The sequence below is a fragment of the Lepidochelys kempii genome, chromosome 1 (genome assembly GCF_965140285.1).
Source record: "Lepidochelys kempii isolate rLepKem1 chromosome 1, rLepKem1.hap1, whole genome shotgun sequence".
NCBI classification, from domain to species: Eukaryota; Metazoa; Chordata; order Testudines; family Cheloniidae; genus Lepidochelys; species Lepidochelys kempii.
Window position 1 is genome coordinate 144121331 of NC_136380.1, and position 12714 is coordinate 144134044.

A 12714-nucleotide genomic window follows, 5' to 3' on the forward strand; every position below is an offset into this window, starting at 1 on the left:
GGCCATTCTCTCTAAACCCCAAACGGGTTACACACTGGTACAGTGTGTCTACACTAGGGCTGTACACTCAGTGTAGAGAAGGCTTAGGCCAGTGTACAGCAGGCTGCGTAGTCTCTGGCCATATGCTGTCAATGAGGAGGTGCAGCCTGTGTCCATGAGACACTCACAAGTAGTCAGTACATGTCAGTACAACCTGAAGGAACGGGTAGGAGGCAGGCAGCAGCTGGATGCCATCCAGCAACACACATCTGATATTGCCGTTTGTCTGGCAGGATGGAGATGGCAAAGTTTTTTTGGATCTGGGACCAGTATAGTTTTAAATTCACTCTGGTATTTAGGATTTTCACCATCTAACACAGTACAAAAGCTGCGTGTAGTTTTTACTGGATTCTGCTCTCAGGTATAGATCTATGTATGATAGTTTTCAGGCTAGTTCCCCCAACCCTATTTAATTGAAGTCAGCCTGTACATTAACTTCAACATGGAATTAAACACGATTTCAAGCTAGTGAGTCACTGATACTCCATATGTGCCCCCTAAATATTTTGGATGTCCACCAAGATATATGGCGAAGGCCAGCACAGACTAAGAGGTGTCACACTCTAGAGCACTCTCTCTATTCTGAGATCACATGCATTTGTTTGTTTTTAAAAATTACTTCATTGGGTGATTCATCCTGATGACGTGGCCCTGAAATCTGTTTTGCATGATCACAGCTGGCCTTCGCATCTGCTCCTACAGCACTTACTTTCAGTAGTCAGACTTACTACCATAAGCAGTCCCATTAAACTCAAGGCACTACTCACAGAAGGGAATATTACACCTCATATGAAGTGCTTCAGGCCGTTAGATTATAAAATCCTTAGGACAGGAACAGTTTTTCTCTGTGTCCCGGACACTGACAGCACTAAACTAGTAAACACAATAATACTGGAGGTGAATGAAAACATTTTTGTGTTTGTATTTTTATGGGAAATGTATTCATGGGGGAGTTCTGATCATTTTAACCTATGCAATGGATTTTATAATCTTACACTGAACCACAGATTTTCTTTCCCTCCTCCACACTTATCAGTTCCCAAGAAAGCAGTTGAATGTTATTCTGTTCTCACTGGCCTTAAGGAATTTCTTGATTTTTACATCTGTTTATGGATGGACTACTTTGTGGGCAGGGCGGGGAACATGCTGAGACAGCGAACGCTCTGCAGTAAATGTAAGCAAAGCTCAGTTTTCCTGACCAATTTAAAAAATGCTCTGGACACACGCCAACTAGAGACATGGGTTCAGAAAGAACTTCTTAGTGAGACACTGACTAGCTCAGGGGGAAAATTCTCAGGTCAGGAACAGTGCAAGAAAAGTTTGAGGGAGCAGGCCATGTTTCTAGCCTGCTCTAAGAAGAATTTATACACAAAAGGCCAGATTTACAAGGGTATTTAGGTGCATAAAGATGCAGATCGGGACCTAATGGGATTTTCAAAAGCACCTAAGCAGGCCAGGTGCCTACAATGGCTTCAGTGAGAGTTAGGCACCTAGGCCCAGATTCTAAACGTGTTGCCCATTGACTGTCAATGGGATTTAGTCTTGTGTGTGTCTAAATCCCTTTTGAAAATGAGAGCTAGGCTCCTAAATCAATTAGATTTTGCAACATTGAGCACAGCAGTGCCTAAATACCTTTAAAAATCTGGGCCCTAATCTGTTTAAGCATGTCTGTGAATCCCACTAGGTTCCTATCTGCATCTTAATGCACGTATACACCTTTGTAAAGCTGGTCCACAGAATTTAGTCCAAACTTACTCCCTTCCTGACATTTGGCTTTATTGGTTACTCAAACAACAACAATGCACACACATCACCCTGCCCTTTCTTCCCCCAGCTTGGCTTTCCCCAGCTTGGGTTCCACTGCAAAGACCTCTCTGTCCTAGAATCTAGTTTCTTCTGCACCAAAAGTCACTTCCTTTCTAACTAGGGGACAGTTTAAGAGTCACCCCTGCCACAGTGAGTTAGCAGGAATCGGTCATCATCTGCCTGCTGTGTGTGTGCGCGCGTGTGTGTTCCAACACCTCATACCAGAGTAGGGCAACAGAAGAATCTTGTCCCCTTGGTACAGGTGGGTACAAATTAATAATTACAGTGCTGGTAAGACTCCATTTTTCTTATGTTTGCTTCTGATATGAAGCAGTAAATATTGATCGATACCCCAAATGGCAGCCTCGCAGCCATTGCACCTTTAGACCGAAGAGCTGAGGTCAAGCCTTTTTTACAGCTAGGAAGTTTGATTTAATTTTCAAGCTGTGAGCCATATTGCCTTCACCAAAAGATTTATTCTGCAGGGGAGGCAGGCTTAGGGTAGGAGATGAGGAGAGGGGAAAAACAAGGTGGAAGAGGAGTTTATATTCTTCATGAAAGCAAGATCACTGTGCTGAACTACAGCCCTTCTGTGGTACTGATGCATCAATTTTCTTTTCTTTGTTTCTTTTCATAGTTTGTCCTCATTCTGAGCCAACTCCAGGCAGCCATCATCAACATCCTGGCTCTGCAAGGAATTATTCCCTGTGCACCACCTCTGGCTTCTTCAGCCAGAGGAGCATGTAGGTTCTTTTGGAGGGCTGTAGAGTGGGGAAGGGTTGTTTTTTAAATGTATAAAGGCCTGGAAATCAGTGTTGCCAACGCTCTCGATTTTAATGTGTGTCTTGTGACATTTTGGCATTTCGCTTAAATATCTGTTTCCTGGCATCTTGCAGTTACATGAGCATTTCAGCTTTCCCAGAAAAACCTTTCTTTCTCTCCTGGTTGCAGAGATAAGTGATAATGACTCAGAAACCAGATGTCAAAGACAAAAAATCCAACACATATTAGGATTAAAAATCATGAGATTGTAAAAACAACTATCTCATGTTTTTTTGGGGCCCATCTTATGATTTTTGAATGCTTGAGGTTGGCAGTACTGTACATTTTGAAAAATGACTGGTGATTCTGAGTGTCTAACCTGAGATGCGGTAAAGGGTCTGATCTCATAAAGTACTGACCATCGAGCCTTTGAAAATTAGGCCCCTTCAAAGGTTTCTGAAGTTGGACAGCCACAAATCTACTGGGAGATAAAGTATGCATTTACTAAAGTGCTTTCATGAGCAACAGAGCACTTTACAGAGATCTGAACTCCAAAACAGTGAGAATTAAGGAGCTGATCCTACAAGGTATTGTGTGTGCCCAGACCCCCAGTCTGGTCTTCCCTCCCTCCCCACCCATTTCTCATTTCTTTTCTTTCTGTTGGGAGATAAATCGTTCAGGCTGTTGGCATGTTAAACTCGGTTGGGAGGCTGGAAAGAGATGAGATGGGCATCGTTAGGCTGGAAAGTGTTAATGGCTACCATCAGCGGGTTCTTTGATCCATAGAAAATTATGGAGGCGCTTGAAGCTGTGACTCTGCTAACTAGATGCCAGGGGCGTGGTGTGTCCCCCGTTTTTCCCCTTTTGTTTTTTACCATTTTCTGCTCTTTGACGCCTGGAATATTCCCTGAAATTTTGGAATTGATCAGATGTGGTATTCAAAAGTTACCGTAGAACAGACAAATACCACTCAGCTGAGGGTTAGGCCATGTCTACACTCTGGGCGCTAGAGCAGCACAGTTATGGTACTGCAGCCCCATAGTATAGACCAGTGGTGCTCAACCTTTCCCTGTCATGCCTCTCCCATTCCGTAATGGAATCTGTCCGTGCCCCACCCTACTCCATTACTTGCAATTGGTTCAGCAAAGGAGCTGGGGCTGAAGGTGGAGCTGAGGGCAGAACTAGGGATGGGGGGAGGAGCTGGGGCTAGAGGTGGAGCTGGCCTCAGGGCAGAGAGCGAATGATGGCAGAGCTGGGCTGGGGCAGAGCAGGAGGTGGAGTGGAGCTGTGGCTGGGGGTGGAGCAGGGCTGGGTGGCTCTCCCTCCCCACCCTCCCATGGGGGCTGGCCCGGGCCTGCTACATGCCTCTCTAAAGTTTCTCTGTGCCCCCCTAGGGGGGCAGGTGTGATGGACTTCCCCAGGGTGCAACCTGGAACTGGGGTATCACTGAGCCTTCTGTCTCACCAGCCTAGGCTCCCTCACTCACTGTGATGCTGGGACAAGCTGCAGCTCCCTCCAGATCCTGCACTTACACAGACATTCACAGACAGAGACACCCACTGCTGCAGTTACATGAATGCTTTTCCTATCCACTCATGGACTAACAATAGAGTGGCTCCAGCCAGTCCCCCGACTAGCTCTCCAGCCTAGGACCCCAGAGCCTTACCATCTTGCTCTGGTCAAAAGCCTGACCAGTGTAAGTTTATATCCCAGTCCAGCCTTCAGTGTGGAGAGGCCAATGCACCAACCCTGAGTGGATTTCCTGAGCGGATTTCCCTTTTGCTCTTCAAGCAACACACTGTTTTAGGTAAAAAATATAAAACAGATTTATTAACTATAGAAAGATAGATTTTAAGTGATTGTAAGTGATAACGTACAAATCAAAGTTGGTTACCTAAGAAAAAACAAAACAAAATTGCAATCTAAGTTCAGTACACTAGACAGGATTTGAATCAAGCAGTGCCTCACCCTGATGTTACAAACAGTCCAACAATCTTCCTTACACAGGCTATAAATCCCTTCAGACTGGGACTACATCCCCAAGTCAGTCTTTGTTCCTAAGGTGCTTTGTTGTAGGAGGAGTGAGGCCCAGTAATGATGTCACTTCCCCCTTATATAGCTTCTTCAATGTGGAGGGAACTTCTTTGTTCCAAGCAAAGTCCCCAGCACAGTTTGTACAGTAAAGTACAGGCACAAGATGGAGTCCAGTGTCACATGATCAAGCCACATGCCCTTGCATGCTTGGATGAGTCCTAGCAGGGGCCATTACCCATATTCTGGCTAGAACGTTCACAGGAAAGTCCATTGGGTGGGGAAAAGCTTTTCCCATGGCCCATTGTGTTTATTGATGGGCCCTTTCCTTGATTAGTCCATTCACAATGTGTTGGCTAGACTGGATGTAAACTACTTTATGGGTGTTACCCAGGAGTAAACACATTTGAAATACTGGCCCATAGTCAATATTCATAACTTCAGATACAAAAATGATACATGCATACAAATAGGATAATCATAATCAGCAAACCATACCTTTTCCATTGACACCTTACATGACATATTTTGTACAAGATTTGTTGCAATTCTATAACACTGGTGACTATGGGGGCACCAAGGTGTTACTTTGGGATACAGAATGTCACAGCGTGCCCCACAGATTGGGGACCACTGGTGTAGATGCATCCTACAGTGATGAAAAAGGTTTTTCTATTGAAGTCGGTAATCTACCTGCCTCAGTGGTGATAGCTAGGTCAGTGGAAAAATTGTTCCATCAGCAAGGCCGCATCTACATCAGGAGTTAAGTTGGCATAGCTAGGGCGCCCAGGGCCATGAATTTTTCACATCCCTGAGCTCCATAGCTATGTTGACCTAACTTTTAAGTGTAAACCAGGCTTTAGACCTTATTCACTCCCATCTCCCAGCAGTGTAACCCTGAAGCAAGGCTCCCAGCAGCAACTCCACCCAGAAATGGGAGGCAGTAGCACCAGTCTCATCCTTGGAAGGAGCCAGGAGCAAGGAACCTTCTCCCCACCCTCCCCAAGCCAACTCTTGCTAGGGAGGGGGGAGGCCTGGGCATCCAGGAGATGTGCTGATTCAACCCATCCTAAGGCAACTTTTGCCTAGAGCTTCTGTGGCTCTTTGGCAGCTTAGCCTGAAAATCCTGGCTACCCTCTGCAGGGGTGAATCCCACCTGGGCTACAACAGCCACTTGCTGGCTTAGGAGGAAGCTGCTTCCCTTGGCATAGGTGCTGACTCTGTGGGTGCTCCAGGGCTAAAGCATCCATGGAAAAAAATAGTGGGTGCTCAGCACCCACCAGCCACAGCTGTTCGGTGGCACCCCAATCAGCTGTTTGGCGGCTGGGGGGAGCTCTCAGCGGAGAGCAGCGAGTGGCGGGTGGGTGGGGGCCCCCAGGAGCGGTTGAAGTGGGGGCGGGAAGAGGCAAAGCGAGGGCAGAGCTTCAGGGAGAGGGCGGAGCGGGGGTGGGAAGAGGTGGAGCGAGGGTGGGGCCTCAGGGGAAGCGGTGGAGTCGGGGCAGGGCCTTGGGGCAGAGCAGGGGTGGAGCACCCCCAGGGAAAAATAAAAGTCAGTGCCTGTGCCCTTTGGGCAAATGGGGATGAGTTAAACCTACTGTTCTCTTCTTCCCCAATTCTGACGTGATTTCTTTTCTTTTTTTTTTTTTGCCAGATATGAATCAACAGCTCCTCATAATGGAAATGTTTCTGATAACACTGATCTCAAGGGTGGTGTATAGGAAAAGATATGATGATCTGGAACTTCCAGAGTGCACTGACCAGGAAACTAGCGACAACAAACAGAACACCAAGATCAACCTAAATAGCAAATTTATTGAAGATGGAACCCAAAATGTATAGAAGGTGGACAGATGTGCTGTCTTGTGAAAGCTGGGACAATACTTGTAGCCCAACTCAGCTTGCCCATGGCAAGATCCTGATTAATGTATATGCTTTACTTGAGGGGACGTCCATTGCAACTTTTATATCCTTATACTGCAAATAGCAGATTTCCAAGCTGGAACAGCTTCTGGTATAAATTCCTGTGACCTGGACAGAAAGGACCGAAAAGTGGGAGGATAAACCTCCTTATTTTCCAGAGATACATACACAGAGTGAGAGATTTCTGTCTCCATATAATTTCATGCAGTTGTCAGACAGTTTGGGTCCCATCAGCTTGTTTGAACCCTGCAGTGTAAATGTGAATTGATAAAATACAGGTTTGCACACATTATGGTCTTTATATAATGCGGCAACACTGGAGACTCACTCTTTTTGTTTTTTTCCTCACTTCGTGTAGCCACCTCTGTGTTTGGAGCTCTCTCCCTGTTCCAACACTTCAGGTGCCCACCCTCTCTTTGTTCAAATCCCTCCTCAACTCTCACTCTTCTCACCAAACCCACAACAGCTAACATACCTCAGTAAATATATCCTCTCAGACCCCAACACATCCTGCATGCGATATCCAACTCAGTAATGATAAGCTCTTTGGGTGAGGGCTGTCACTTTTTCCTGTCTTTTTTATACCAGTGATTCTGAATGTTTCCAGACTATTGTACCCCTTTCAGGAGTCTGATTTGTCTTGCATACCCCAAGTTTCACCTCACTTAAAATTACTTGCTTACAATATTGACATAAAAGTACAGAAGTGTCACAGCACACTATTACTGAAAAATTGTTTACTTTCTCATTTGTATGAAATTTAAATTGGGACTGACCTCGCTTGTGCTTTTTATGTAGCCAGTTGTAAAACTAGGCAAATACCTTGGATGATTTGATGTACCCCCTGCAAGACCTCTGCGTACCCTCAGGGTTATGCATGTCCCAGGTTGAGAACCACTGTTTTATACCAGTAAGCACACAGTAACCATTCATGACTATTTAATAATAGCTATCAATAGTCCTCCCCATGGGAAGCAGTGTGATCCAATGGATCGGGTATGGGACTAGGAGATAGGAGAGGTGAGTTATGTTCTGTGCTCTGCCACTGACCTGCTGTGCCTTAGTGTCCCCATCTGTAAAATGGGGATAATGATACTTAACTATCTTTGTGAAGCGCTTTGAGATAATGTATACACATTTTTCTATAAAGCTAAGTATTTTTATTAACAGGAATCATTTTCAAATAATTGCTCCCCCCTCACCCCCAATCCTGAGCCATCCTGAAGCCCACTAGGGACAGGGGTTCTCAAACTTTTTTTGCTGGGCTGCCATTTGAAAGTATTTCAAGCTCTGACATCCCTGCTCCCATACCATGCCACCCTTATTTCTGCTCTGCTGCTTACTTCAGAGCTGGGCACCTTGCCAGCAGATGCCGCTCTCATGACCCCCCCACAATAGCCTTGTGACCCCCCTTTTGGGTCAGGACCCCCAGTTTAAGAAACACTGCACTAAGACTTAGACTGTTTTTAGACTTGTTGGTCCAAATACTGCCATCACTGACACCCATTGGTTAGTCTCATTTCAGTGAATTTCCATCTATCATAAGGGGTCCCTGGAAATCCAGTGTTCTTTGAGGAGGCTAATTGCTCCATTTTGGTTTGATATAACTTCTGACACCATGTAATGTTTAGTAAGCTGTCAGGAGTTGTGTGTGTCATGAGAGACCAGCATTCAGCTCCTTCTCAGTCTCTTCTGGCTTCTCTAGTTCACATTGGGCATGGATGCTTTGACCATATATACACTAGGAAAATGTATCTGTTTTAAATACATAATATCAGATATGACTTAGCTTCTAGATTCTCCCACTAAGGTTAATCATGACCAGCTTACACTTTTTAAACACGATTGTACTTGTCCATGCTATATGCCAAAGCATGTTTAACATCTTGTTATTTAGCACGTTTTCTAACATGATATATTTTCTAAGTGTAGACAAGGCCATAGATACTTAACCACAGCAGTTAGCATAGTTACTCCCATAGTTGTAATCTAATACCTATCCACATAAGATGGCATTTGCTAGTGTTTTATTGTGGCTGGCTGTGACTTCCTGGGACCCCAAATGGGGAAAATAGACTATTTAGAGCCAACAAGTCTTCTCATGAATTGGGATTGGAAACAATTTAATTGCTCGTGCAAATGGGACAAAATCGTTTTCAAAAGTCATGCTTTTTCTCTAATGATGTTGAAAATTGTTTTGTTCCATACATTACATTCAATGGCTTTCAGCATTGCTTCACTGGGACCTGTTGCTACTAACTGATCAATTTCCTAGTATACATGGGGATTTAGAACTCAAATCAAGTGTTGGGAACAGGCATGGAGACTGAATGACTTGGATCTTCCCACACACAGTTAAAGGTGTGTTATCTGGGCAAAGCAAGAAGCCTATATTGATACTGCCTCTGATTAACCTATTCTGTGGAGAGAAGGCTTCATTTTCCATCACTGTCAACCAAGCATTTGTCACAATCACATATCTGAAATGCTCATTAAAATAGATTTATATTTTAAAATCAATGTGAGCTTAGTTTAACCATGAGAGTCTCTTTAGCTATTATGCTTTTAGAGTAGATTTTTAATACTTCTACTATTATTCATGTGTCATATTTGAGCAATAGAAAGATGAGGTGGGTGAGCTAATATCTTTTATTGGACCAACTTCCGTTGGTGAGAGAGACAAGCTTTCGATCCACACAGAGCTCTTCTCTAGGTCTGGGAAAGGTACTCCAGCGTCACAGCTAAATGCAAGGTGGAACAGACTCCTGAGCATAAGTAGTTAGCATATACTCTAAGCGACCATTCAAGGTAAGACTGACACAACTACAGCTACACTGCATATTTGAGCAATGAAATTTACAGCGTAGGCAGTGATTAGCAAGTGGATTAAGTGGACTTTTGCGCTGGCAACTAAGAAGACAGATTTCCACTGAAATCAGTTGAAGTTAGGAACCTAAATACCGTTGAGGATCTGGGCCCAAGGCCCCAATTCTGAAAAGCATTTATGCACATGCTTATGTATAACCCTAATTAGGTCAGAACAGGTCTTGCGTAATTTTAAGCATGTGTTTAAGTGTTTTCCTGAATAGGAATGCTTTCCTGAATAGAGCCAAAATGATCATGAAAGTGGCAGAATGTATCATTTTTGTTGTTGTTAATGTTTTATTTTAATTATCCAAAAATAAAACAGGACCATTTGTTCTACTTTATATTTGTAATGTGTCTTTCCTCCTAGCTCGACCTCCAGCATTCTGAGGTGCTTTCTCCTCACTCTGGTAACAATCACATCTCAATGAGTAAGAACATTTTGCTTCCAATGGTGTGTATTTGTGATGTTAAAGGTTTACAAATACTATAATGTCAAGGCTCTCTCGGACGGAGAGTAACTGATCTTCAAGTTCCATGAGTCAAATTTCAAACAGCTGCCATAAAATGAGATATCTCGGGGTGAACATCTCATATCTTTGATGCCAAGCCTGCTTCAGATTGTCATATAAGAAAGGAGAGATATTTTTATCATGCCTTTTGTGATGATAAAAAGCACCATCCATATTAAACAAAGAACTGGAGCGAGAAGTGCAGGGGACATGCAATCAAAGGTTAAAATGTTGTAAGCATTTGGAAAACTAGTGAGACTGAGGAGAATAATAAACAGAAAAGGACAAGAGTGACAGTACAGTTCTTGTGTGGTTGTATAGCAAGGTGTGGCCATGCGTGGACAATTTGGGCTTTTTATTGTTATTTTTCTTCCCCCTCACTGCTAATAGGTGAGATGGCAGAAGTGCCTTTTTAGAATGGTTTGGATGTGGTGAGGGAGGGGCAGCTCAGGCGCTGACCCTGCAATTGCACCTTCACAGATGCTGCAGCAAGATCAAGGCGGTTGGGCCCAGCAGCATTGCCATCCCCATATTTTCAAAAAACCACAAGTCGGGCCCCCAAAATCAGGAACTTGGCTTTAAAATCATGAGATTTTTGAAAAATAATTTATTTGCCTTCTGCTTTCTGAGCCTTTAGGGTTCATGCTTTCAGGCTTTTCTCCACAGTTATAAGGAGTGGAAACTTACTTTTTAAAAAATGAAATCTGAGGTTCCCTGGTAATCCCATGAATCCAGGGGCTGGGCCTTTAGGAAAACCACCAAATATTGTAATAAACTCACAAGCATTGGCAATGCTGGAACAGGGAAGGGAAGAGCATGCTAAGCTTAAGGGTAGCATGAAAAAGGCCTCAGAGATGCGGCCATCTGTGAGAGAAGGACATAACAGGAGTACTGAGGCTGGTGTCATTGGTAGAGTGGAGAGGGCAGGTGGGGTAATGTATAGGGAGACTAAGTTAAATAATATATTTTGCAAACATCATTACTGTCATGTTTATCCTCTCCAGCAGATCATGACTGGTAAATAAAGACCACAGATCCCTATGCTCTCTTTCCCCCAAACTGATACATTGCCATTTATCATCTTTACTCTTTTTGTACAGTCTCTTAACTATTTTGGACCCTGATTCTCTTCCTGACCCTACCACTGATTTGCCTTCTGGCCCCAGGCAAATTATTTAATCTGCTTGTGTCTCTGCATCGCCAATGTAAAATAGACACACATTTTTATAAAGCAATTTAAGAGTGATGAGTGAAAAGCAGAATATATGCACTATTTTGTTGCATATTTTGAAAGTCCTTTAAAACTGTGTACCAACTAGCTAATCCTACCATTATTGTACAGAGGGGGAACCAGCACCTCCACAGCACCTCCACAAAGTGGGTAGTTTTCTTTTTCATTCCACCTCGAGGAGAAGATAACTTATTAGGCAGAGCAATACAATGATTTGCTGTTTGCTGTGTTCAAATCTCCAGCCTGCATAATCTTTGGGTGAGAGGTCATCTAGATCAATTTTTCCAGCCTGTGGAATTGGTGTGAGAAGTGGACCTTTATACAGTTGATTCATAAGAGAAAATATACAGAATACTCCTGTGCTCTTTTCTCTTTAAGGCACACCCTAATGTAGTTTCTGAGAGGTCAAAGTGCAACCTCATAGGTAGACAAGCTCTACAGTCTCCTTACATAAATATGGCATTCTTCACGCCTCAGAATCTCAGCTTCTATTAAAATACCTACTGCTTCAGCACAAAGGCAGTCAAAGAGGCAGCACGTACAGGTGTATCTCTCAAGTGTCCTTTGTTTTTTTGCAAAAGATTCTCTTTACCCTTTCTCCGCTGCATGTTGTCCTTTTTTTGACTTGCTGACGTGTTCTCTGGGCATATACTGATGTATATACAGTGACAAATGATAAAGCTCTTGGTATGCCAGGGCTGCACCACTGTAGGACAGGGATTGAAAACTTGCGAATCTAATTGAAAACTTTTCCATCAGAGTTCCCAATTGCTGTAAAATGTTAACCGCTGTAAAACGCTTGTTTGAAAACAGCAAATGCTTTCCCCAAATGTTGACAAATTAAAAAAAAAAAACAAAAAACAAAAAACAAAACTGGTGAAATTTCAAAGGTTTTCAGCCAATTCTAGTGTAGATCACAATTTAACAGTGAGATTATCTTGTGGACATTTCCCCTTGCATTGACTGTTGTGTTCTGCCATTCACAACTGTATATGGACCGCCTCTTCTCTGATACCTAATTGCACAGCACCCATCTGGCAACTACAGCAGCTGCTCATGTGGAAAAGTAACATTAGGGAAGTAATGTGGGGTTTTTTTAGCATCTTTTAATGCAGTTTAGCAACTGGAAACAAGGAGGCGAGCCAGGATCATGTGATCAGCCAGCTCTTCAAGGACCATAATCCTTGAACTATCAGTCTAAAGGCTACGTAGAGAAGTAGGATAATATTTCTGGGTTTTCACTGAAAATCTTTGAATAGGTGAGTTTCTAAGCCTTTCTGTAGCCCTGTCACACACAGCCAGGAAAGGGTATGAGCTAATTGTTAAATTCAGTTCAACAAGTTCCTCATTAGGGGCAAATTACCTGAGTTTGAAATCTGCTAATTTTCCAATCAGGGTGAGTGTTTGCACTTGTGATTCGGAAATAATTACCACATGGTATAACATCTAAACCTATGTGAAGGCTAATGGGTAAAGGATTAGTTTCCTTGGAATGAGAGAGGGTGTGATCTATGTTCCCCAAGAGCTTTGTTTGTTGCCATACTTTCA

The 12714-nt window shown here is 43.4% G+C and overlaps 1 protein-coding gene across 2 annotated transcripts in view; it reads left to right on the top strand.

Annotated features, from left to right (window-relative positions):
* Window positions 1-9746, top strand: part of LOC140916260 (organic solute transporter subunit alpha) — a 46294-nt gene extending 36548 nt beyond the window's left edge. For both annotated transcript variants that reach the window (XM_073357646.2, XM_073357635.2), the window contains 2 exons: window positions 2483-2588; window positions 6290-9746. In XM_073357646.2, the coding sequence (XP_073213747.1) occupies window positions 2483-2588; window positions 6290-6477 (294 nt within the window). In that variant the 3' untranslated portion in view covers window positions 6478-9746. The remainder of the gene's footprint in view (window positions 1-2482; window positions 2589-6289) is intronic.
* The last annotated feature ends 2968 nt before the right edge of the window (window positions 9747-12714 follow it).